Consider the following 24,828-nt stretch of genomic DNA (forward strand, 5'->3'; position numbering starts at 1 on the left):
TCCCAGGCACCCAGCAACAGAACAAGGGGACACAGTCTCAAGTTGTGCCAGGGCAGGTCTAGGCTGGATGTTAGGAGGAAGTTGTTGCCAGAGAGAGTGACTTGCATTGGAATGGACTGCCCAGGGAGGTGGTGGAAGTGTTCAAGGAAAGCCTGGATGAGGCACTTGGTGCCATGGTCTAGTTGACTGGACAGGGCTGAGTGTTAGGTTGGACTGGATGATCTTGGAGGTCTCTTCCAACCTGGTTGATTCTATGATTCCATGATTCTATAAGTATTCCTAATCAACCCTAGTATGAAAACAACAGAGGCAACTAGAAGAGAGCTCTGTACTTATGGCTGCAAGCACTGCCCTGCTCTCCTGAGAATGGAGGACAGGCTGTCTCTCTCTTCTTGGGACACTGGCAGTGGCATGTCCCTGTGGCATGGACCATGGTAAGGGAGAGCAGGCTGATCTCCCATATAGTCGTGGTTCACATAATGAAGGGTTTAGCCATCACTTGCCATGTGAACTTTTGTTTTCAAGCTGAAAAGCCTTCATTTGTGTCTCCACAAAGGGTTGGAGAGTTGTCATGCCCATGGCCATAGGTCAAAATCTGTCCATCAAGTCTAACTGGTCAGCATCTGATGGAAAACCACAAATCATCGTACAGTGTTTCATTGCAGTTTATGCTTTCGCAGCAAACCCTGAATGCTTTGCAGAGTTTTATCTTTTTTTGCTTGGCCAGTCACCAGAATATTATCTGGTGACATAAACATAAAAGGCAGAATGATTTTCTCATCAAATTTGATTCTCTGTGTGTGCTTATGATCATTGCAAAACCCCCCAAGAAACTCCCTGATGCACAGCCATCCCCTTCAGCACTCAAATAACTCTATCAGACTGTCACAATTTCAAATGTTCAGTGAAATCATTCATTTTTTTCCCCCTTTTATTAAAGTAGCTCCACACAGACCATATGAAATTTCCTAAATAAACCAGATTCTTGTGGAGTGAATTTCTCCATCTGAATCACTGTGTTTGTATGCAAAGCAGCATTCTCTGCTGAAAGCAAGATGTGACTCATTCCAGTGATTCCAAGCCCTGCATGACTCATGTTGAACGATGGAGTCAGAAGGTCATTTGTTCTTAAGTCTCTGTAAAAGTATTTGGCATCTGTATATGTCCAGAGGAAAAGGAAACCCTCATGGAAATTGTCCAGCTCTTTAGGCAAAGCCTGTATCTTCCCATAGATGAATGCACAGCTTACTACAAGCAATGTTAACGTCCTATATTTGGACCAAAGGCTTTTTCCCCCCTGAGATATAGCAGGAAGTTTAGCTTGGAGGGTGTCCCGTTATCTGATATCATAACCTGAGTAGGATTTACCAGTTTTGAAGTACCACATGCTGATGTGGTGCCTCCAGCAGAAGAAGGGAATGGAACTGCTAGATTGTCTCTGAAGAAGAATAATGAAGGTGCTCAGATAGCTGGAGAACCTCAAATGTGGAGACAGGCTGCAAGAGTTCAGCCTGAAGAAGAGAAGGCTCTGGGCATATCTTAGAGTAAGCTTCCAGTACCTGAAGGGGGCCTATAAGAAAGCTGTGGGAGGACTTTTTACAAGGGCTTGTGGTGAGAGGGAATGGATTGAAGCTGAAGAAAGGAGATTTAGACTGGAGGTTAGGAAGAAGATTCTTTACAGTGAGGGTGGTGAGACACAGGAACAGGGAGGGTCATGGCTAGCCTGTCCCTGGAAGTGTTCAAGGCCGAGTTGGTTGCCACCCTGGTCTAGCAGGAGGTGTCCCTGCCTATGGCAGGGGAGTTGGAACTAGATAATCTTCAAGGTCCCTACCAACCCAAACCACTGTGAATCTATGAATTTGTTTTACATTATAACACAGAGGTGCACAGAAAATGCCTGGCTATACATTGCTAAAGTTTTCCTTTTCCCATTGATATTTTCTCTTCTGCGTCACCTGTTTGTCCAGCCTTCCATCCAGCCAACCTTTTTCTGGGCATTGCCATTTTCATGTCATTTGAATGATGCTAATGATACCAAGCAGAGCTTTTGCTCTGAGTTTTGTTTCCTCTGCTCACATTTGGATGACAAAGGCATATTTAAATGTCCTAAAGTAACTGCATTATATATGGCACTCATGGTAATGTGTTTATTGCTGCATCAAGTGCTTTTAAGGCAATAATTATGGCTGCTTTTGAAGCCTGCACTGGCTGGCCTTTCTAGAATAGTATTTGATTATTTCATGGAGTGTTATTTTGTTGTGCAGGAAGCAATTGCTTTTGCTCCTTTTAAACTCCTAGGCACTGTTTTAAAACAGGTTAATGTAGATCTCTTGAGAGGTTGCTATAAAGCAGTCATGGTTTTTGGCTCCTACGGATTCCTTAATGTTAGGAAAATGATTTAAATTGAATGAAATTAAGCAAAATTGAGTACCACATATATCCTGAAATACACTCCATTCTGATGCAACCTATGGCTTCAGAATGATTTTGGAGAAGGGATTGGAGAAATCAGAGAATGAGTGGAAGCACAGACAAAGCAATGTGTCACAAGACAGCAATGCTGTAAGCATTAGATGTTTCTTAGTCATAGAATCACAGAATGTTTGGGGTTGGAAAGGACCTCTAGAGATCATCTGATCCAACCTCCCTGCCAAAGCAGGATCACCTAGGGCAGGCCACACAGGAACTCTCTAGAGGAGACTTCACAACCTCTCTGGGCAGTCTGCTCCAGGGCTTGAGTGCCCTCACAGTGAAGAAGTGTCTCATGTTGATGTGGAACCTCCTGTGTCCCAGCTTGTACCCATTGTTCTTGTCTCACTGGGCAACACAGAAAAGAGCCTGACACCTTCACCTTGACACCCATCCTGCAGATATTTGTAGACATTGCTCACATCTCTCCTCACCCTTCTCTTCTCCAGGCTAAACAGCCCCAGGTGTCTTAGTCTTTCTTCATAGCAGAGATGTTCAATTCCTGCAGTCATCCTTGTAGCTCTCCATTGGACTTTTTCCAGCAGCTCCCTGTCTGTCTTGAACTGGGGAGTCCCCAGACTGGACATAGAATTGCAGGTGTGGTCTCAGCAGGGCAGAGCAGAGTGGGAGGAGAACCTCCCTAGACCTGCTGGCCCTCAGACTCTTGTCAGCCTGAACTTGAATGTTGCCAAGGATGGGGCCTCAGCCACCTCCCTGGGCAGTTTATTCCAGTGTTCTTCCACCCTCATGCTAAAGAACATGTTTGGGGCATCCAATCTAGATTTCCTCTCATTTCAAGCCATTGCCCCTCACCCTATCCCTGCAGGCCTTTGCAAGCAGTCCCTCTGCAGCCTTCTTGTCACCCCTTTCAGGTACTAGAAGGCTGCTAATAGGTCTTCCTGGAGCCTTCTCTTTTCCAGGCTGAACAACCCCAGCACCCTCAGCCTGTCCTCATAGAAGAGGTGTAGGTAGACAGCTATTCTACTAGACCACCAAGAAATGTTTTGCTGATGGCAAAGGAATTGTGTTTTGTAACTATACCAGGGTGGGAATTCTGAATGAAAGAACTGGCTTTGGTGAAGCAGCAGAAGTGTGAAATGTTTTGTGTGATGTGCCCTGACAAGGCACTTGAGCACTATTCCTCACTCAAATTATTGCAGGAAGAATTGGGTGATTCAAGAGCCTTGAACAAGGAAAATATTGAATGAACTGTCATCTCTGCTGAAGCAGAGTGGAGTTGACACTCCCATTTTTAAAAGATTGTCTGATTATTAAATTTTTCTTCTAATGCCCTCTCAGCTGCTTTTTCAATTGGTTTCTAAGGTCTTTAAAGAGCATCCAAAAGTGGGAACTTCAGAATTTCACTCCATTGTGGTTTTTGCTGCCACTCTCCAGTGCTGTAAAAGGTGACAAAAGAACAACACAACCTATAATGACTAATGCTTCTCTGTTTCCTCCAGCTTCCTATACTCATACACCTTTTGGTTTCAGTTGCTCCCTGTATTGTCCATTGGCAGGAGTTTATTATTATAAAAAGACTATAGGGATGATCATTGTATCTCACATTATCAGTAAGGAAGTCATTGTTGCTTGCAGCTTCTGCTGAAGGGGCAAACAATAAAAAGAGATTTGTTTCTAGTGCCTCTTCGTAGCACCAGAAGTTTCAAATTTTGCTCAGGCACTGGAGATTTTGGGGATTGATATTGAGCATATTTGGAAGTAACTGGTGAAAATTGAGGTGTTAAGCTGTTGTAACTTTCATCGTCATCTTTCACACAGTAGGGTGTAAGATGGGTACAAGTATATCACAGTATCACCAAGGTTGGAAGAGACCTCACAGATCATCAAGTCCAACCCTTTACCACAGAGCTCAAGGCTAGACCATGGCACCAAGTGCCACGTCCAATCCTGCCTTGAACAGCTCTAGGGACGGCGACTCCACCACCTCCCCGGGCAGCCCATTCCAGTGTCTAATGGCTCTCTCAGTGAAGAACTTTCTCCTCACCTCGAGCCTAAATTTCCCCTGACATAGCTTGAGGCTGTGTCCTCTTGATCTGGTGCTGGCCACCTGAGAGAAGAGAGCAACCTCCTCCTGGCCACAACTACCCCTCATGTAGTTGTAGACAGCAATAAGGTCACCCCTGAGCCTCCTCTTCTCCAGGCTAAACAATCCCAGCTCCCTCAGCCTCTCCTCACAGGGCTGTGCTCAAGGCCTCTCACCAGCCTCGTTGCCCTTCTCTGGACACGCTCAAGCATCTCAATGTCCCTCCTAAACTGGGGGGCCCAGAACTGAACACAGGACTCAAGGTGTGGTCTAACCAGTGCAGAGTACAGGGGCAGAATGACCTCCCTGCTCCTGCTGACCACACCATTCCTGATGCAGGCCAGGATGCCACTGGCTCTCTTGGCCACCTGGGCACACTGCTGGCTCATGGAGTATGGAGACACTCTTCAGAATCCTGAGTTAGATATCCAGTTACTTGTTTTGATCTTTCCTGACTCTCAATTCTGGCAAATTCCTATGGAAATTTGGGCATATTATGTGATGCTGGGTGGCAAATTCTGCGAAGGGATGCAGCAATGTGTTACTGTGCCTTGTTAACTAGCTTCCTCATCTGCATGTCTGGCTTGAGTATCCATCCTGCAGATGATGCTTTTGATGTCCCAGGTTGTCTTCAGCTTGTGAGTCATAAAGAAAATTGAGTTTTTAATACATTAGGCACTGCTAAGTGATTTTGGTTTTTTAAAAGCTTGTTTTAGAGACCACTTCTTTCTAGACATCTCCTATTACATTTAAATATTTGTTGCCAAGTTTGGTTTTAAAAATAACGTGGAAAAGCTATAAGTTTATGGGGGGTTTGGTGCACTTTCCTTTGGTAACCTGGTCCAAGAGGAGATGTCCCTCCCCATGGCAGGGATTTAGAACTGGGTGTCCATACTATCTTAGAACTGTTTTGGCTGGAAAAGGTCTCTGAGAATCCAATGATCAAAGACTAATGTTTAAGGTCCCTTCTAACCCAAAGCAGCCTCTGATCCCCGCAGCTCCAAACAGCACTAAAAGTAAGGCATCCCCACCCAGCTGAAGTGGGAATGGCCACTGGTAAACAACTGTTTGTCAAACTCCTTTCAAAGGACATTTAGGCTTTGTGTGGAGAGGGAGGAGGGTTTGCACACAGCAGCAGAGAGAGCTTTACCTGCCCCATGCCCAGCCTCCTCCTGGCTGGCTGACCCAGTCTGAGGCTGTGAGCTACCTGGGACTGGAGGGCAGAAATGGCTCTTACCCCTTTCCAAAAGGAAGAGTGAGGATACTGCACATTGATTGGGAAGTTGAAGAGAGATCATAGAATCACAGAATCAGCCAGCTTGGAAGAGACCTCCAAGCTCATCCAGTCCAACCTAGCACCCAGCCCTAGCCAGTCAACTAGACCATGGCACTAAGTGCCTCATCCAGGCTTTGCTTCAACACCTCCAGGGATGGTGACTCCACCACCTCCCTGGGCAGCCCATTCCAATGCCAATCACTCTCTCTGACAACAACTTCCTCCTAACATCCAGCCTAGACCTCCCCCAGCACAACTTGAGACTGTGTCCCCTTGTTCTATTGCTGGTTGCCTGGCAGAAGAGACCAACTGCCACCTGGCTACAATGTCCCTTCAGGTAGTTGTAGACAGCAATGAGGTCCCCCCTGAGCCTCCTCTTCTGCAGGCTGCACACCCCCAGCTCCCTCAGCCTCTCCTCATAGGGTTTGATTCTATTTCCAAGAGCATATATACGACAGGCAATCAGGTAGGATAAGTACAAGACCCATTGGGCCCAACCTGGCCTTCTGGAATCCTCCACCCCTTCCGCCCTCAGTCAGCCTGAGGGTAGGCCGAAAGTGCCCTCCCCAGCCGGGGCCTAGAAGGCCTCAGCAGGCTGCATGAGGCAGCTCCCAGTCCCCTGCGCCTGGGAGCCGTCTCCCCACAGAGCGTGAGCTGAGGAGCACCGCGGCTGGCCAGCAGAGAGGGGAAGAGAGAAAAGGTGGGAGAGGGAAACGGGAAAGAAGGTGGGAGAAGGGAAGGGGCTGAGTCAGGCACTGCCTTTTCGGCTATGATACTGGAATGCAGGATACAGTAACGATGTCACCATGGCCTGGGACGAGCAGGTCCGTCCCCTGGGACGGGCTTGTGTCCCTGTGCTTTTGTCACGGGAGACCTAGGGCCCCTCAGACTGCCATAGTATCCTTTTGCCATGCCTGGAGATGTGGCCCAGGCGTTTGTAATTGTTCCACCTGAAAGTAACTGCCCTGGCAGAGAGATCAGAAAAAGCCTCTGCTGGAGATGTGCAGTTACTGAGCTCAGCCTCCTGCTGAGCTGGTTCTCTTTAATCTGGAGTTATCAGAAATGATGTGGCTCCAACATGAATTCTTGTCTTGAAAATGCTAAAATGAGCAAGAAATTGCAGCCTTTTAGTGTTCGAGGCATTTTAATGATGGTGAAGGTCAAAGACAAAGTGCAGACATGTGGAAGTGAGGAGGTGTCAGAGACTAATGTAATTCTTATTTCCTCTGAAGTAGGTGGACTACAGCTCAGAATAGAAGGGGGGAGAATGCAAACGAGCTATTCAGTGCTGCAAGTAGAAGGAGGACTTGCAGTCACCAGTAGCATAAAAGGCATTCCCAACCATTGCTCCATGATTTTGTAGTGTTTCAGGAAGCACAAGGATGCTCCTGCTCTCCTGGCAGCAATTAGAGGGAATACAGAAATGAAAAGCTTGTAGATGAAGAGTCTTTGTGGTGTGATGGTGCTGGGGTGAGCAATTTCTCTTTGATTATCAGGTTCCAGCTGGGAGAGTAGGGGCAGAGAGGGAAGCAGGTGGCTCCTGAGAGAGTCCACCTGGAAGGAGGCTCTAGAGGCAAAGCTGTGCTGCAGTGTGTGTATTAGAGAAGGGAGGGTAGGAAGTGAAAAGCTGGTGCTTGTTTTATGTATTAAAGAACAAGAGCTGAGATGATCTTGGAGGTTTTTTTTGAGTTAACAGTAGAAAGTGTATTTGTGAAAGGTGTTGAGAAAGTCCTGGTTTCTGCACTGAGGTTGTGTGACTGAAAGACTCTAGCAAGCTCTTACTGCCTGTTTGGGCAACACAGCTCTGTTTGTGCTCAGTTGAAAGGAAATCTGACAGGTAAGAGTTTTGTGTTCTTTCTCTATGGCAAACCCAGACACAGCCAAACCAGATGCTTCTCGGGTTTTATACTATATCACTGGTGCCAGAGATCCTGGACTTTTTGTGCAGCTGGGAACCAGCATAATTAGCAAGTACACACATTCTGGAATTCTGCAAATTAACTGATGGCTTCTTGAGTCTTTTGCCTTCTAAAACTGAGCAGTGAGATAATATATTGGCAGGAGGGAAAGGGAGAAGTTCATTTGCAGGGGCTTGCTAGGCTCAAGATAGATCTCCACAAAGCTTGGGGAAATAGCTTTCTGTGGCTCTGCTGAGTTCCTGTTTAATTACTTAGCCAGATATGACCTTGCACAACTTCTGTAATACAAGGGATGAGGAGATCTTTTGCGGTAAACACAGCCCGTAATAACTCTGCTCTCTAATCTCTGTTTCTGTAGCTGATGCCACCCTTTGTAAAACTATATATATCCCTGAAGCACCTAATTGAGAAATGGCTTTGTGAGGGGATAAAAACATTTGATTTACAGGAAGTAATTGCACTGGGACAGTGTTACTTGTTCTATTGTTACACACCACTACTGGCAGCAGAAGACTCAATTCTGGTTGTGTGTCCTTTGAGCTGGCAGTTATTGTCTGTTTGGCAACTGGAAGGAAATGCCTAAGAGGTTGGCCAGAGTGATGTTTATTAAGTTGTGGTTTTCGTAGAGTTTAGGAGGTGGGTAGCTGTTCATTTGAAGTTTTCTTGCACACAGATGTATAAGGAAATGTTTCCATGGGTGTGTGGCACCTCAGGAGAGCCTAACAGTGTCCACATACCTCTGCATACTGAACTGATATTGTTTGTAGCAACAAAGGTGAAGAACTGAAGAAACTGGGGATGTTGTGATGTGGCACAATGCAGTGGGTTATATTGTGTGGAGAAATAACTTCATTAGAATCACTGCTTCATTCAGTTCTCTTGGTTTGGCTTTGAAAGCACTATAGAAATAAGAAAGCTTTTATGTTGGTGATGCTGGCATCTTAAATTTGTGTTGCATGGACAACTGGAGGGGACTCATGGCAAGTGAAATGAATTCTGAAGCGCCTTATGTTATAAATGTAGGTTGTGGGGGTTTGGTTTGGGTTTTATTTGGTGCTAAATATGCCTGTAGCATGCAGTTCAGGAAAACAATGGAGATCATAGAATTGTAGAATGGCAGCAGAGGTTGGAAGGGACTTCTGGAATCCAACCCCCCAGCTAAAGAAGGTTCACCTAGGGCAAGCCACACAGGAACACATTCAAACTCTGCTGCATTCTTGCTGAAGAACATACAGAGCCTGTGTTAATTCTAGCTCTCGGGGCCTGTCATGCTTCCGTCTTACAGGACAAGCACAGCAGACCCCTAAATATGACATTGTATCAGCAACAGCCCCTCACCTGCCGTGAAAACACAGCTTTCTCAGTACCTAATTCAAAATGCACAGCCGTTCTTCACCACCACTTGAACATCAGCCTCTTCGATACTGTCTCCCTTTGCTATGTTTACCTTTGCGGCAGAGGAGCAACTCTCCGTTACAGGGTGAAAGCAGGCCCACTAATTCTTAATTGCCTCCTTCCCCAAGTTGTTCTCTAAGCAGCTGTAATTACCCTTGACTGTAAACTACCCAAGGTACACTCTGATTTTGGTGTTATGTTCATTAGCAGGCATCCTGTTTGGAATGTTAATGCACCCTGGGAACGTCCAGTCAGTAGGAGCAGACTGATTTGTGTAGCAAGCGTTTGTCAAATACCCCAAGGAACAAATTTGTCCCAGGGAACTGACTGAAATGAAACCCATGATGCTAAGGACAGAATATCAACAGATGGTTGAGTTACAGAGTGGATTTAGGTATTGATATCATCTGAAAGAGAAACTTTTTATTACCCCTCCAAGGATGGGAAGTCTGTTTCTGATCACATGCCTGCAAAGATTTCTCCCCATCGCTAATGTTTGTGGAGTGATTTCTTGTTTGGGATGAGGAGGGGATTTATCCCATGAGTGGAGTTAGTGGTGGTGTTGTAATGGAAGTGAGCTGCTATTTAGCACTGGCAATATGTGTGAATAATGGAAACTTCCCTTCATACCTTCAGTTGAATATAACCTATAGGGAGAAGACTTCACCATAATAACAGACTTTTACTATCAAAAAGTACTGAGTCCCATCAAATGCTTTATTTTATTTTCAGCAGCATGGCCAGCTAGTTTTTCAGATGAGTAAAGGTGTACAGCACATGAAAGTGCTGCTGAATGCTTTTAACAGCTATGGTTCTGCCACCCAGTCCTTACTCAAGTCCCTGGATCTAGAATTTTCTGTTGTCTCCTATAATGTAGAGGGAAGCATGGCTGCTCTGCCAGCACTTGTGGAAAAGTTGGCCTAGTCTTGTTGATCACTTTTTTTTTGTTGCCTGGTAAGATCGTTCCTGGTAAAAGTATGATTTGAATTTGCAAGTGACTGTGTGTATCAGGTGATAGAACAAGAGCAAATGGCATGAAATTGTTCCAGGGGAGGTTTAATTTGGACATTAATAGAAATGTCTTTCCTGAAACAATGGTGAGGGGTTGGAACAGGCTGCCCAGGGAGGTGATGGAGTCACCATCCCTGGAGGTGTTCAAGAAACGTGTGCATATGGCACTTTGGGACATGGTTTAATGGGCCATGGTGGTGTGGGGTTGACAGTTGAACTCAATGATCTTGGATATCTTTTCCAAGCAAAATTAATCTATTATTCTATGACACTCTTCCTACAGTGGTAGTGGCTCTTTGACCATGGTGGAATAACAGACTTACTCAGTGTGGAGCAAACCACCTTGTAAAAAGACGCTCTCAAAAGTGTGTGGGCAGAAAGCTACTGCTGAAAGTCTTGTTCCACAATTGCTTTTTTCACTTAATTTCCTCTTGTACACAGCCCCTAGATTTTTTGTCTGTATATTTCCAGAGAGAGAGAGGGCTTGATCACTGAGTGTGGTGCTCAGATCTCAAGGCGCCAGGCTTTTGGAGTGCCTAGTACTAGAAATCAGTGCTGAGGAGCACGCATATGCCTGGTTGGGCTAATAGAATTACCCAAACTGTTCTGATGTACAGAACTGTTTTAACTACTGCCTGCACTGGGGACTTTGATACCTCTTTTAATGCTCTGAATAAGAAGGAAGATCAATAGAGAAGATGTAAATGTGGAAATATGAAGGAAAATAGAAATCAAAGTTCAAAACAAAAGGCTTGCTTGTTGCTTGTGAAAGCATTGGGGTACTTAGAGGGGAGAAAAAACCTCTGGAAGAAAGGCTTAGGAATGTGATGCTGCATGCTTAGAAACTTCAAACAATCTCTGAATATGATAATTCCCACATGTGAAAAATGGCAAGTAATGCAAGAAGTGTGGCCAGCACATAGAGAGGTGGTTCTGCCACTTTGCTCTGGTAAGAGCTCACCTGCAGTACTGTGTCCAGCTCTGGAGTTCTCAGCACAGGCAAGGCATGGACCTCATGGAGTGGATCCAAAGGAGGGCCATAAAAATGATCAGGGGGCTGGAGCACCTCTGCTATGAGGATAGGCTGAGGGAGCTGGGGGTGTTCAGCCTGGAGAAGAGAAGACTTCAGGAAGCCTTCCAGTACCTGAAGTGGGCTAAAAGAAGGCTGCAGAGGGGCTGTTTGCAAAGGCCTGAGGGGATAGAGTGAAGGGCAATGGACTGAAATTAAAGAAGAGGAGATTTAGATTGGATGTTAGGAGCAAGTTTCATAGCATCGGGGTGCTGGAACGCTGCAGCAGGTTACCCAGGGAGGTGATTGAGGGCCTGTCCCTGAAGATCTTCAAGGTCAGGCTTGACAAGGCTCTGGTCAACCTGCTGTAGTGGAGGATGTCCCTGCTGTTTCTAAATGGTATTATATATGCTCCCTAAATACATATGTGTGTATCTGTACGCATGCAGGGAAAAACAAATTAATGCAGTGTAAAGTGTGGTGTTGTTTAAAAATTCAGATATCTCAGCAGCAAGCTTGCTCCAGAAACAGAGCTCCTTTTATAGAGTTTAAAGAAAGATCTCTGTGAGGTAGAAAAAAGTCATCTTAGTTAGCCAGGTGCTCTGGGTGAAGCCCTTGACTAGAACCTAAACAGCTTTGTTGCTGTATGAGGCCATCCCTATGCATCAGCATATAGACACATATGTGAATGTACAGAAGTGAGGAAACAGACTTCTGAAGTCATCTCAGGTTGTGGTTTCTCTACCTGCAAGCCGCATTTGTGCACCTAAAGTCTTCATAAGGAAATAGAGCTTGACAGCTCCCTCAGGCTTTTCTCATTTCAAATACCCATTCACACATCTGGGATGGTGTCTCCCAGTTCTTGCCTTACCTTCACATCATTGCTGTTCATCCTCGTTCCCTCCTTCCCAACAAAGATGTCATCTATGTCAACCAGAATGTACCTATCCAAGGATAATGTGAGCCTCTTCCCCGAGAGGAAAGAGATGGCATCAATAAAGATCAGTTTGTGCAGCCAGAAGGTTAGGTTGTTTCCAAAAAGGACTCTTTGAATCCCATCATGAAGCCCCAAGTCTTGGATGACAGTTGCATACAGAGCAGCCTTGGGCAATGCTGCAGGGGGTGGTCTGGAGGTCTGCAGTTCAGTTAACAAAACAGGTTGGTAAGTGGAATGGTTAAAGTGGAAAACTGTCCAGTCTTCACCAGGCAGTGGACCTTTCTCAGCCCTCGGTGCTTTGGTAATATGTAGCAGGGGAGACTGAGGGTTGACCACACAGTCTTTGAGGGCTACATTATTGTAAAGCATTAAGGGCAGTCCTTTCAGTTTTGTACTGGGGGAGCTGTTCTCGTTGGCTTTATGAAAACCAATTATGCTAACACTGTATTCCACACAGTATTTTTCCAGAAGCTCTCTGTTCCACGAGTCCATGGATACATACTTTAAAATGTTCTCGTAGATAACAATTGTGTATTTCCCTCTTCCATTGTCTGTGAGAGGAGGAATATCCCCCTTGGCTGGTGCGATCACCATGTGGTACTGAAACCTGCTGGACTCAAGGATGGCTATGATGTCCTGCCCCAGCTGGGAGTACTGGCTTTCCACAAACAGGAGAACAGTGGGATCAGTTTTAGATGGATCAATTGGCTTAGCTGTTCTCACCTCCACAGATCTGTATGGGAGAAGCTTGAGGTCTTCACATTCTGCTTCTCCAGTGGTTTCTACAAGGGCCATTTCCTGTTTGTAGCCAGTGTAGAGGAAATAGGCAGAAATGCCAATGCTTGCCAAGCAGAAGGTAGCCAGGAGAATGATCAGTGTTCTGAAACTTCTGCGGAGCTTCACGGTTAGATTCATCTTTTGCAGGACTTCCAACTTCTGTAGGACTTGCTGCTTTTTTTGGTTCTCTCTTCCTAAAGTGCCATAGGAAGGAGGAGATGCAGAGGTGCCAGCTCCCCTCCAAAGGCGTTCATGTCACCATTGCAGAGCATTTATCAAGCTGTTGAGGAGGTTATAAAGCTGGTAGAGCAGGGAGTCAAAGCATCCAGAAAGCTAAATTGAGAGAGGTTTTCTCAGAATGCAGCAGATGCTGATAATCAATGAAGGAGACTCTTACCATCCTCTGCAACAAGAAGTGAAAGAGGAGTAAGTAAAATCCATAAAGCAATTAAAAATGCACGTTAATAAAGACGGTGATTGATGCTGCTAATCTGAGCTAAGAGGGAAGTTTATGAAGAGGTCGAGGAGCACTTGGTGTCATTTGCTTTTGTGATGTATTAAATAAAAGCTGCATTCAACAGCTCTCCCACATGTATAAAAATACAGCCTAAACATCACTTCTTGAGGACATGTATCTCTTAATTTAGGGCCATTTCTTATCTAAAAGGGTTCCTTACTGTTGCAGATGGGAATGGGTGAAGATTGTAGGGCAAGATTAAGACAAAGGAAATGTTGGGGCATGTTTCATGTCAAACTCAAACTAGGTAAGTGTTTTGAAGAGGATGACAAAGCCTGTGTTGAGCTGTGAAACTAATGAAACCAAAGTGAAAAACGCTTTGAGAGTGAGAGAACTCTGAGGAAAGCCTTGTAGCACTTTTCTCTCCAATTTCCCTTTTGTGCCTGTATTCTACAGTCTAAGGACTGTTTTTAACAATATGGGCTGTGCATGGATTTCCCAAGTGAATAAGAGGGCTGGTGAAACTGTAGGGTGCAGCTGTGCATGTCTCTTCCTCCACCAGGGGTGAAAGGGAGGTGGTATGGAGCAGGAAAAGTATCACAAGTGAGTAGTTTGAGTGCTGGGTGGGCATGGACTTGTGAGCTGGGCCATGAGACTGGGCCTTGAGCCTTGCTGAGTGCTAGAAAGGAAAACCTGAGTCAAGTTTTGGACAAAAGAAGGCTCTGCAGAGACTTTATCGCAGCTTTTCAGTACCTGAATGGGGCTGCAGGAGAGCTGGGGAGGGACTTCTTACAAAGGCTTGTAGTGATAGGATGAGAGGCAATGACTTTCAGCTGGAAAAGGGGAGATAGAGACTGGAGATTAAGAAGACATTCTTTACAGTGAGGGTGCTAAAACACCAGAATAGGTTGCCCAGGGAGGTCATGGATGCTCCCTCCCTGGAGGTGTTCAAGGCCAGGTTGGATGAGGCTTTGAGCAATCTGGGCTAGTGGAAAATGTCCCTGCCAATGCCAGGGATTGGAACTAGATGATCTTTAAGATCCTTTCCAACCCAAACTGTACTATCAACCTACCAATGGCACCTCCAGCTGAAGGAATGGGGCTTCACTAAGTCCTTGCTCTGCTGTCAGGCTGTGGCACAAGGTGCTTAAATCTGCGCCTGTCCAGCTCTGAAGCTCTTGTGCAATTCTTTGTAGTTCTACCTAAATTCCTGACAAACTGCCATTGCTTACAATGAACTGTATGAATCAGAAGCAATTAAAACTACCTAAGTAAATAGGCCATACTGCAATATGGCTTTCAACAGGAATTAACAGCTTTCTGAATTATTTAGATTGTTTGTCTATCAAAACAACGTGAGACTGCAAACAGTTTTGAACTGCAGGGAAGAAACTCTTTCCAGGCAGATATGTGTCAGTTGATGTGTTCTCCTCCATTAACTCTGATTATACCTCTGTGTTTCATTCTGCAAACTACTCATTCACCCTTCAGTTTACACCTAGGAGACAAAAACATTTGTTAAGAAAGGCAGTGAAGAAAGTTGTCTGTCTCTGGTAGATAGCTCTGAGGAACTTTTTGATTGTGTCAGTTCAGGGTCTTAAAAATGCAAATGAGAAGTTTTAATTTTGTTTTAAATGCCTTGCCTACCACTCACTAGTAGAGCACTCCACTTCTTTTGGGAGCTTATCTAGCAATGGATAGGATGCTGAGGCAATTATGAATGGATAGGTACTTGCTCATGAGAGGCTTGTTGCTGCTCTGTGTTTAGAGAGGCAGGTGTTGCTGAGGCTATTTGTGGCCTTACCAGGTTCAGGTTTTTGTGGGCTTTACCTTTCTGAGTTGAAATCTTCCTAGGAGATTCCTACCCCTGTGTTGTGGGCTGCTCCATCAGTGACCCTGCTGTGTCACACATCAACCAGCCAAAGGGTGAGGGAGGTGGGGGGTTTATCCATGGATGGAACTGAAAGGCTCTGCATTTAGTAGTATCTTATGTGTGAGAGAAGAAAGACAAAACAAATCAGAGCTATCACTAGGAAATTAAAATAATCCTGGTAATTGTAAGGGTATTTGGCCTCCTTTCATGCTTTCCTGGTTCTGTAATTCTGTTTTATTGCCAGAAGAATTGAACCTCCAGTTAAGATTTTATCAAAAGCTAAAACAGGATCAAATGAAGCCTCCTCTGTGAGACTGTGCTCCAGCTTTGGTGATGGTGATGAGCCACTCAGCCTGACTCTGAGGCTTTACTGGAGCAGAAGAACTGCTCCAGTAGGAAAGGCAGCATGGCTGGTGGATAACCTGTCCCCAAAACAGCTAATTGCAGGAAGCCTTAGTTTTGATAGGCAGAGACAGAGAATAATGATGAAACCCCTCCTGGTTCTGCATCTTCTGCGTTGCTTTCAGCACTAGAGGGCAATATTTTCTTGCTTTTTAGCAGCCAGCACCTGCTTTCACCTGACTCAGAAGCGCACAGCCCTGCCTGCAGGCAGGCTTTTTCCACAAAGGCTTCAGAAACCCCCCAGGGCAAGTAAAACACCTTAATTAAAATTCTTATGTGTAGAAATTAGTAAAAGCCATGACTTCTGCTTCAAGGAATCAGCCACTAAATCACAGTGAATGCTCCCCACACGCCTCTGCCTCTACATGTAGCACAACCGAATAGCATGCAAAGAGATCTAAAACTGCAACATTTTCCCCCACTGGATCTTTCTGGATCTCCAAGTACTGTAATTTGTAAAACCAGTCTACTTCATGGGCCAGATCTTTGCTGCTGCTGTTGCTTGTATTGCTAAAATAGAGTATGAAGTATAAAGTCACTGACTTTATACTTGCCAAAAGAAAAATCTGGTCTGCATCCCAAAGGATCTGATCCAAGTACCATTGGCAAAATCTTTAAATAATATTATTAATAGTATTGTTAGGTCTGTTAAGACTTCACCTGCACTACTGTGTCTAGCTCTGGAGCCCTCAACACAAGAAGGACGTGGACCTGGTGGGGCAGGTCCAGAGCAGAACCATGAGAATGATTAGGGGACTGGAGCACTTCTCCTGCAAGGACAGCTGAAAGAGCTGGGGTTGTTTGGTCTGGAGAAGAGAAGGCTCCAGGGAGACCTTACAGCAGCCTTCCAGTACCTGAAAGGGGCTACAAGAAGGCTGCAAAGGGACTGTTTACGAAGGCCTGCAGGGATAGGACGAGGGACAGTGGTTTAAAATGACAGAAGAGCAGATCTAGATTGGATATTGGGAATAAGTTCTGCACCATCAGAGTGCTGGAACACTGCAACAAGTTTCCTGGGGAGGTAGTTGAAGAAGGTCACGCTGGACAAGGCTCTGAGCAACCTGACTGCAGGGTGTTGGACTGGATGACCTTTGGAGGTCCCTTCCAACCCAAACCATTCTATGATTCTAGGATAATATTAATCAGATTAAAACTAAACTCATATATCTGTGTATGCAGATGTTCTATCAAGTGCAAATATTCACAGTGATCTAGCTGTCACAGTATCACAGTATCATCAGGGTTGGAAGAGACCTCACAGATCAAGTCCAACCCTTTACCACAGAGCTCAAGGCTAGACCATGGCACCAAGTGCCACGTCCAATCTTGCCTTGAACAGCTCCAAGGACGGTGACTACACCACCTCCCTGGGCAGCCCATTCCAATTTCTGGATTGCCAGGTGCAGGAATTTGAACTTGCATATGGAAACCTGGCTGTGGAGCAGGTCTTCTTTTCAGTTTGCATATTGTTTGAACCACCCAGCTGAACTGATTATACTCTTTAGTTGTGGGGGGAGGGAAAAAAAAAAGAAAGGAAAAGGACAAGTGTGAAGTAATTAAAGTTTATGAAAATAAATCAGATATATTGGCCATTAGTGGGACATCTTCCAAGGCATAATTGGAAGTTAAGTGCCATTTGTGCCTTTGAAAGTCTCCCCCTTAAAGTTCAACAGCTTTATATTCACTGAGAAATTCAAATATCTGTGGAGTATTTCTGTGCTATATTAATTTGAGAAAAATGCAAATAGGCTATATTTCATAATTAGTGTTACTAATGGAGTTTCATTTTAGAAACCAGTGGTTCAGGTCCTGTGTTTCTGTGGTTACTGGACAGCATTCAGCAGCCCTTTAGGCAAATAAGCCCAAAGCTGGGTAGATTTTATCAGCGAATCAAGGTTACACTCATCCCGAGTTGGTCCTTCAGAAGCTCTTCAATCTTGTGTTCAGCTGACTCCCAAACTTGGGGCCTTTCCCCAGGAAGAGCAGAACTCTATTTGTGATGCCATAACCATCTGCAGGAGTTGTAATTTTTCTTGAAATCGGGAAGCCAAAGCAAAACAGTGGTTTAAAAACTGCTACCTCCTTGTTAAATAATACTTCCTGCTTCCTCATAAAAATGCAGTTGATTGATGATTAAAGCATAATGATTTTGAAGATGATTGATTGGGAGATTAGGACTCAGCTATTTAAAACCAGTAGTACAATAGTGAAAGGAAAGAGCCTCTTATTACTACCACATGTGAACATGGCATCAGGAATTAAAGCTGATTGGCTTATCACAGTATCATCAGGGTTGGAAGAGACCTCACAGATCATCAAGTCCAACCCTTTACCACAGAGCTCAAGGCTAGACCATGGCACCAAGTGCCACGTCCAACCTTGCCTTGATGGTCCACTTCCTATATGCAAGCCTCCTCACAGGGCTCAGTGATTTAACAAGCACCAAATTAGGTGCAATTAGTAGGACACGCACACACTCGCACTGCAAAGGCAGTTATGTATTGCAAATGCTAATGAGAGATTGCTGAAATAATGAAATTATTGGCTGAGTAAATAAGGAACACTCCTTGAAGAGAGTTGCTGTCTTCCGTCATCTGTCATGAGTAACAGGTGATAAGTGCACTTGTATCTTGCACTTGTAGCACTGCAGTATGGCCATTTCCAGTCTGTCTGCACCAGAGTGCGAGTCTGTGTGGAACACTCTGGGTGATTCATCAGAAGACAAGCCAGAGGTTTCCTCTCATCTTACTTCAGCATGGGTCAAAGTCAGAATATCTTTATTTTCTATGTATAAAACTTCACTTTATGCTAAGAAATTTAACATAAAGTCTTTCCTCTTTTCTGTCCTTGCTAAGTTTGTATGACTCCTGCCATCTATTAGCAGCCCAATGATCCATGGTACCTACCTCTACTCCTTACATTGCTCTTTCACTTCAAACTTAGTTGAATGAGGAAAATGACTCCTGTTGATTATTAACAAAAGTTCAGGGTTTGTATTCACTGCAGAGGATAAAAACAGTTGGGTTTTTTTCCCTTCCTCTGAAAAATTCCCAGGAGACATTTTTACTGAGCTCATGAACCTTGAGTGCTTCTTGAAAATATTTTTTTTTCTTGTCAAGTTTAAGCATGTTTTGTGTTAACAAATGTGGCTTTGCTCCTGAGGTGTGTTGGTGCCAGCAGCTTACAGCTTACCGCCACAAGAGTTTAGACAACATCTTTTACCTAGAACACTCTTTTAACTAGGGTAAGGACAGCTGCTCTGCTGGTAAAAGCTGCTGCAGCTCTTTTAAATTCTTTCTGTTTATAATTTCTGAGTGGCTGCTCAGAACTTTAATGTCTCTTTTGTTTTGAATGCATAATCACCTGTGAGTTACATCAGTGTTTCAATATTTTCAGCAATTTGGTCAGCCTGTAGTGCACAGGTAATCTTGTGTGATTCCAGAAAGCTAAATGATGCCAGAGCTTGAAGTTGATAATCAGTGACTATAAAGCAAAGTGTTTGAAATACCTCAGCTTGTGCGCTTGGTTAGAGTTGGCACAATCTTATAAATGAAACAAGGCTGGGTTGGATGAGTCCTTGAGCAACCTGTTCTGGTGAGAGGTGTCCCTCCCTATGGCAGGGAGGCTGGAAATGGATGATCTTTGAGGTCCCTTCCAACCTGGACCATTCTGTGAAAGAAGACTTGGAAGCTATTGACTTCTATTTTCCTCTGGCTTTAAACTTTTCCAGATGATTTCAGAATTTGGAGCTTTGAAGAAAAAATGGGTCCTTGTTGGAAAGGCAGCTAAAGGCATATTTAGAGAGGTTTTCACAGAATCACAGGATTAACCAGGTTGGAAAAGTCCTTCAAGATCATTGAGTCCAACCTATCACCTAACATACACATCTATTCTCATGTGGGGATACACATGTGTACACACCCTACACCTCTTACTATGTGCATAAAATAGGTGGAAATATGGAGTAATTGTGTCCAGTTCTCATCCTCTCAGTTCAAGAAGGACCTCAGGGAACTTCTTGAAAGAGCCTTGCACGGAGCCACAAAGATGATGAAGACATTGGATCATCTACCTGTTAAGGACAGGCTGAGGGAGCTGAGGCTCTTTAGCTGTGAGAAGAGGAGCCTGAGGGTGACCTCATTCATGTTTGTAATGATGTGAAGGGCAGTATCAGGAGGATGGACCCAAGCTGTGCTCACTGATGTCCAGAGATAGGGCAAGGGGCAATGGGTACAAGCTGGAGCAGAGGAGGCTCCATGGGAGCATAAAGAGAAACTTTTTCACTGTGAGGGTGCCAGAGCCCTTGTGACAGTTTGGATGTTACCTGCTCCCCCCCCACCCTTATAAAGTCACCCAGACTAGACTCAGCCAGCTGGAAATATATGAGCAGATATTTACGATATATACAGCTATAAACAGAAATATACAAGGTAAAGGTAACACAGAAACACAGCACCCCTCCCAGAGACTGGAGCCCTCTGGAGGGGCTCCCAATCACCCTTCCACTTCCTTTCAACCCCTCTACCTTGTCCCAGACTTTGTCTTACATGCAAGGTGAGTTTGTAGGATCAGCCAGGGGGTTAGAAAGCAGAAGGATTAGTTACACAGAAAGCAGGGTAGGGAGAAGAGTTACAGGCACCAGTGGCAACAGAGAGCCACTCCATTATCTATGTTTGTGTACTTGTTTTTATACATCTCAGCAAGCCTATGAGTGGAGTAGACATCACACTGTTTCCTTTTCACAACCTATAATCTATTTCTTCTCACTAAAATATTCTAACTAGTCTCAAACTAGCACAGCCCTGAAGCAGGCTGCCCAGAGAGGTTGTGGAGTCTCCTCTGGGCACATTCAAAACCTACCTGGATGCATTCCTATGTGACCTGCTCTAGGTGATCCTGCTCTGGACTGGATGATCTTTCAAGACCTCTTTTTAACCCCTTACATGCTGTGATTCTGTGTGGTTCTGTAATGGTATATAGGAAGTTTGTAAACTCTGCACTCTTCATCAGCTGCCAATGCCTGATTACTGCAGACCAACTCATGCAAAGCTAACAGTTTGTCTCTCTCCAGGACCACCAAAGTTGATCTGTTTTTATTATGATTAGTATTGTCAGACGTGATGGGAAGCATGCTGATGGAGTGGTTCTCTTCATTTTCAGTGTTTTACTCATCTTTTGACTGGGCAGGGGAATTGTTATTAGAGAAAGCCTTGCAATAACTGTGGCTGTTTGAGCTAGATTTCTATCTCAGACACAAAAAAATTTGGAACAGAGAAACTTAGAAGTGGAAGCGCTGAGTGTAGAGGTGAACATCCTAGGGATAGGCCATATAATGGCAACAATGGATGAGTTAATATAATTTCGTGGCAGCATCAAGAGCTTTATGTCTGGCAGCACAGCTTGTACCTTCCCCTTGCTGCTTCTGCTGCACCCACTGCGATCTTCCCCCGGCGCTGTTTTTGCTGCTGCTGCTTTTGCCGCTTCGATGGTGCTTTACCCCTTTCCCATCTTCCTTAAGGTTATTATATTTCTGTAGTGGTTTCTTCTCCTTGTACTGTTATATTTTGTTTAAACTATAAGAAATACAATTTCATTTTTCCTGACTTTCCAAAAATCCATTCTGTAGTGAGTTTACCAGGGGAGGGAACTCCACTCTACCATGGGACACTAATTTTGGCCCATTTCCAACCGTGCGGCATGATCTTGGTTGGACTTTATGGTTGATAATCAGTTTAAGAAGGTCGAGGAAAAATGACTTTGTTTTGTATATTCTGGCCCAGTATTGCTTCAATTTTGACCTTTTCAGTTCAGCAGTGCTTCACTACCATGGTGCAATATTATGTGTGCTCCTTTTTTGCTAAGATGGCTTGAAACTGGGTAAAAGGTGTGTTAACAAAGGTCAGAAATTTTGTTATGGATGTTCTAGGGTTTAGGAATGTAGCTGAGGGTATGCCATATGCTATGCTTGTGTCAGAGACTGAGAGTTATTTGGGAAAGCTGAGTTATCCAGTGGTTTGCTGATATGTTTGATGTTTCTGGCTGCTCTTGTAGGTCTGGCTGTAGTTTGGAGAAGAAAGAGATGCAGGCATAAACAGGCTACCAGTGAGGTCTTTACATTCTCTGGAGGCAGTAGCAGGGAGTTAGGGGTTAAACACACAGTCTGCAACCGAAGCGGGGGAGGGAAGGCCAGGACACCGGGCAGACGGATTGCTCGCAGAGCAGCAAAACGTCCTGCCTCGGAACCTTTGAAAGATGAAAAGCTAGCTGGACGTGCCCCGTACCCCACTGACCCTGAAGCGTCGAGTCAGGAAACGATCTGGCTCCTGTTAGTAGCGAATAGAACGGAGGAAAGTAAGGGTAGAAGCGTGGAAGCTATGCGGGAGTCTAGTCACAGAGGGCTGTGACGGCGGCGTCGGGTTTGGCTGCAAACGGTGTGGGCTGTAGCAAAGTCTGCGGGACGGTTAAAGTTGAGGAGCTTGATTGCGGAGAATGCGGCTCTTACTCAGCAGAGTACCTGATGCTGGAGCGTCTGCCATCGGAGGGGCTGCTGAAGCACAGGTTCCTCCGCCTGCAAGGCAGTGGACTGGAAACGGTCCCGGAGGATGTGGCGGGGTCCTCGGAGGACGAGCCCGTTTATGCCACCGAGCCTGCTAATTCCGCTGCTCCTGCTTTAGCCCCGCTTGTTTTTGCCGAACCGGCTGCTGCTACTGTAGGAAAGGTTGCCTCTGCCTCAGTCCTAATCCCATCACCACGTACAGAACAGAGCCAGACAGATGGCAGTGAGCAGGAAGTTTCGAATGGAAGAGTTAAGATCTCCATTGCTCCGATTAAAACAAGGAGAAAAATGGCAGCTAGTCTTAGGGGTCGAGATAGCTCAGGTGGTGATGGGGATAAACCAGAGCACGGTAATCCCAAGGAGGGAACAATTAGGGACCCTTTTGCTGCTGTTGAGGAGTTTCAGAAGTTTGCTCAACTCGTGAAGCAAAGGAAAGAGGATCCATTAGAGGGCACATCTGCTGGTGTGAAGGCTAGTACCCCTGTAGGCAAAAGGAATAGAAAGGCTATTGCTAAGGGAAAATAGACTCAGGAAACAGACAATAGTGATGATAAAGAGAAAGGTCTGTTACCAAGGAAGGGGGTCAGGCATATTAAGTAAGATTACTCCTGGAAAGAGCAAGAATTGTTGATGGTTTGATTAAACAGATGTTGAATTGGAGGTATGGATGCTGTAGAAATAAACCCTTGGACAGTGAGGCAGTTGGGAGTTTTTTTGGCATATATAAGAATTTAGGACATCTCAGGGGCAATTCTAACCTCTGGTCACGTGTATAGACAGCTGTGGTACTATGGTACCTCAACAGAGATGATTTTGCCCTGGAGACCTTCATGCTGGAATACAGTTGATCAGAGGGTTCAGTGCTTGCAAGAGATGGCCATAAGAGAGCTCATCTATGGAGACTGTGCAACAGAGGACTCTGATGAGGTACCTGTGAGCCATGCTCTCCTAAAGAAACTTATTTAGCCTGCTTCCTCTAATTATGCCCATACATAGGCAAGTAAAATGGTGGAGAAAGATGATGAAAAAACTCCTCTGACTGTTGGTGAGTTTGCTGATCAGATGAGGCAGATGGAGGACAGCCTCGCATTTAATACCACGGTGTCAGCTATAAGTACTATGGCCAAAGAGATAAAAGATGGCATGAAACAACTCAAGGAGGAATGTAAAACCTCCATATCCCAGTTGGCAAAGGACAATGACCTTTCCTCTTTGCCATCAGAGTGGGTACGTGTCTTGACCACCAGAAATAGGTGTCCTTCCAGAAGACCAATTCAAACTAATTTGCTTAGAAATAGACAACAACAGTCATGTGGATCTCCTTGGGTAATCTTATGTGACCATTTTGGTGAAAACATGGATAAATGGGATGGGAAACCTACTTCATTTCTCCTGAAAAGAGTGAGAGAGTTGAAAAATGACAAGACTGAGTAGTTGCCTCCATTTCCCCAAATGGCTCTGGCAATGATTCAGATAATACCATTAAACACTGTGCCAATTGCACATGGAATGGCCATCATTAGGGGGGCTCTACCATTACCAGGCGTAGGCCAGGGACCAGGAAGATAATAGGATATACTGGAATGTATATGTTAGATGGCCTGGTACCTTGAAGATTCAGAAATATAGGGCTCTAGTGGACCCAGGTGCTCAATGTACATCGATGCCCTCAAATTATAAAGGAATGGAATCTATTACTATTTCTGGAATTACAGGAGGGTCTCAAGAATTGATGAGGTTGGAGGCAGAAATAAGTTTAACTGGGACCAATTGTCTCTCTTCTTCTGAGAGAAGGGCGCTTCAAAGATCCCAAGGGTTATAAATGGACCTTTGGAATAGCAACTGTAGAAGCTGTTGGAGACAGTTTGAAGTTGTCTGTTAGGCCTGAGCTCTCAGATGAGTCTGCAGGTGTTGCACAGCATAATATAGAGGATGTGAAGTTGCCAACTGCCACTCAAACTGTACATCATAGACAATATACAACAAACTGTAACTTTGGTGCCCCTACATGATCTGATCCATTGTCTGGAGTGCCAAGATGTCATTAAAAAATCCATTCACCTTTCAGCAGTGCAAATGTAGAATGGTGATTGACAGTTGACTTCCACTGCTTAAATGAAGTAACTCCACCCATGAATTCTGCTGTACCAGACATGTTAGAACTCCACTGTGAGTTGGAATTTAAGGAGGCCAAATGGTATGCAACCACAGGTGTTGCTTGTGCTTTGTTTTCTACTCCAATAGTGGAAGAATGTAAGCCTCAGTTTGCTTTCATCTGGAGGGGGGTTCACTATACGCTTAACCATTTACCCCAGGGGTGGAAGCACAGCTCAGTGATCTGTCATGCAGTGATGCATGATGCATTGGAGAAAGGTGGAGCTGCAGAGCATCTGCAGTTCATTGATGACATCATTGTCTGGGGGAACACAGCACAAGACATTTTTGAGAAAGGCAACAAACTAATTGATATTCTGCTGAAGGCACATTTTGCCATAAAGCGAGACAAGGTGAAGGGACCTGCTAGAGACATCCAATTTCTGGGAATTCGTTGGCAAGACAGTGGCTGCCACATTCTGATGGATGTGATAAATAAAGTTTCCACCATGGCAAACCCCACAAATAAGAAAGATACATTATCTTTCTTAGGAACAATTGGATTTTGGAGGCTGCACATCCCTGGATACAGCCAAATTGTAAAACCTT

General features: G+C 44.8%; 1 protein-coding gene and 1 long non-coding RNA gene across 7 annotated transcripts in view; one reads left to right on the plus strand and one right to left on the minus strand.

The window, feature by feature from the left end:
• LOC135178707 (bifunctional heparan sulfate N-deacetylase/N-sulfotransferase 4) overlaps window positions 1–24,828 on the minus strand; it is a 124,940-nt gene that overhangs the window by 88,445 nt on the left and 11,667 nt on the right. For all 3 annotated transcript variants that reach the window (XM_064149860.1, XM_064149861.1, XM_064149859.1), the window contains exon 2: window positions 11,995–13,240. In XM_064149860.1, the coding sequence (XP_064005930.1) occupies window positions 11,995–12,975 (981 nt within the window). In that variant the 5' untranslated portion in view covers window positions 12,976–13,240. The remainder of the gene's footprint in view (window positions 1–11,994; window positions 13,241–24,828) is intronic.
• Window positions 1–24,828, plus strand: part of LOC135178708 (uncharacterized) — a 210,654-nt gene that overhangs the window by 63,535 nt on the left and 122,291 nt on the right. The window lies entirely within an intron of this gene.

The sequence above is a fragment of the Pogoniulus pusillus genome, chromosome 10, assembly GCF_015220805.1.
Source record: "Pogoniulus pusillus isolate bPogPus1 chromosome 10, bPogPus1.pri, whole genome shotgun sequence".
Taxonomy (NCBI): Eukaryota; Metazoa; Chordata; class Aves; order Piciformes; family Lybiidae; genus Pogoniulus; species Pogoniulus pusillus.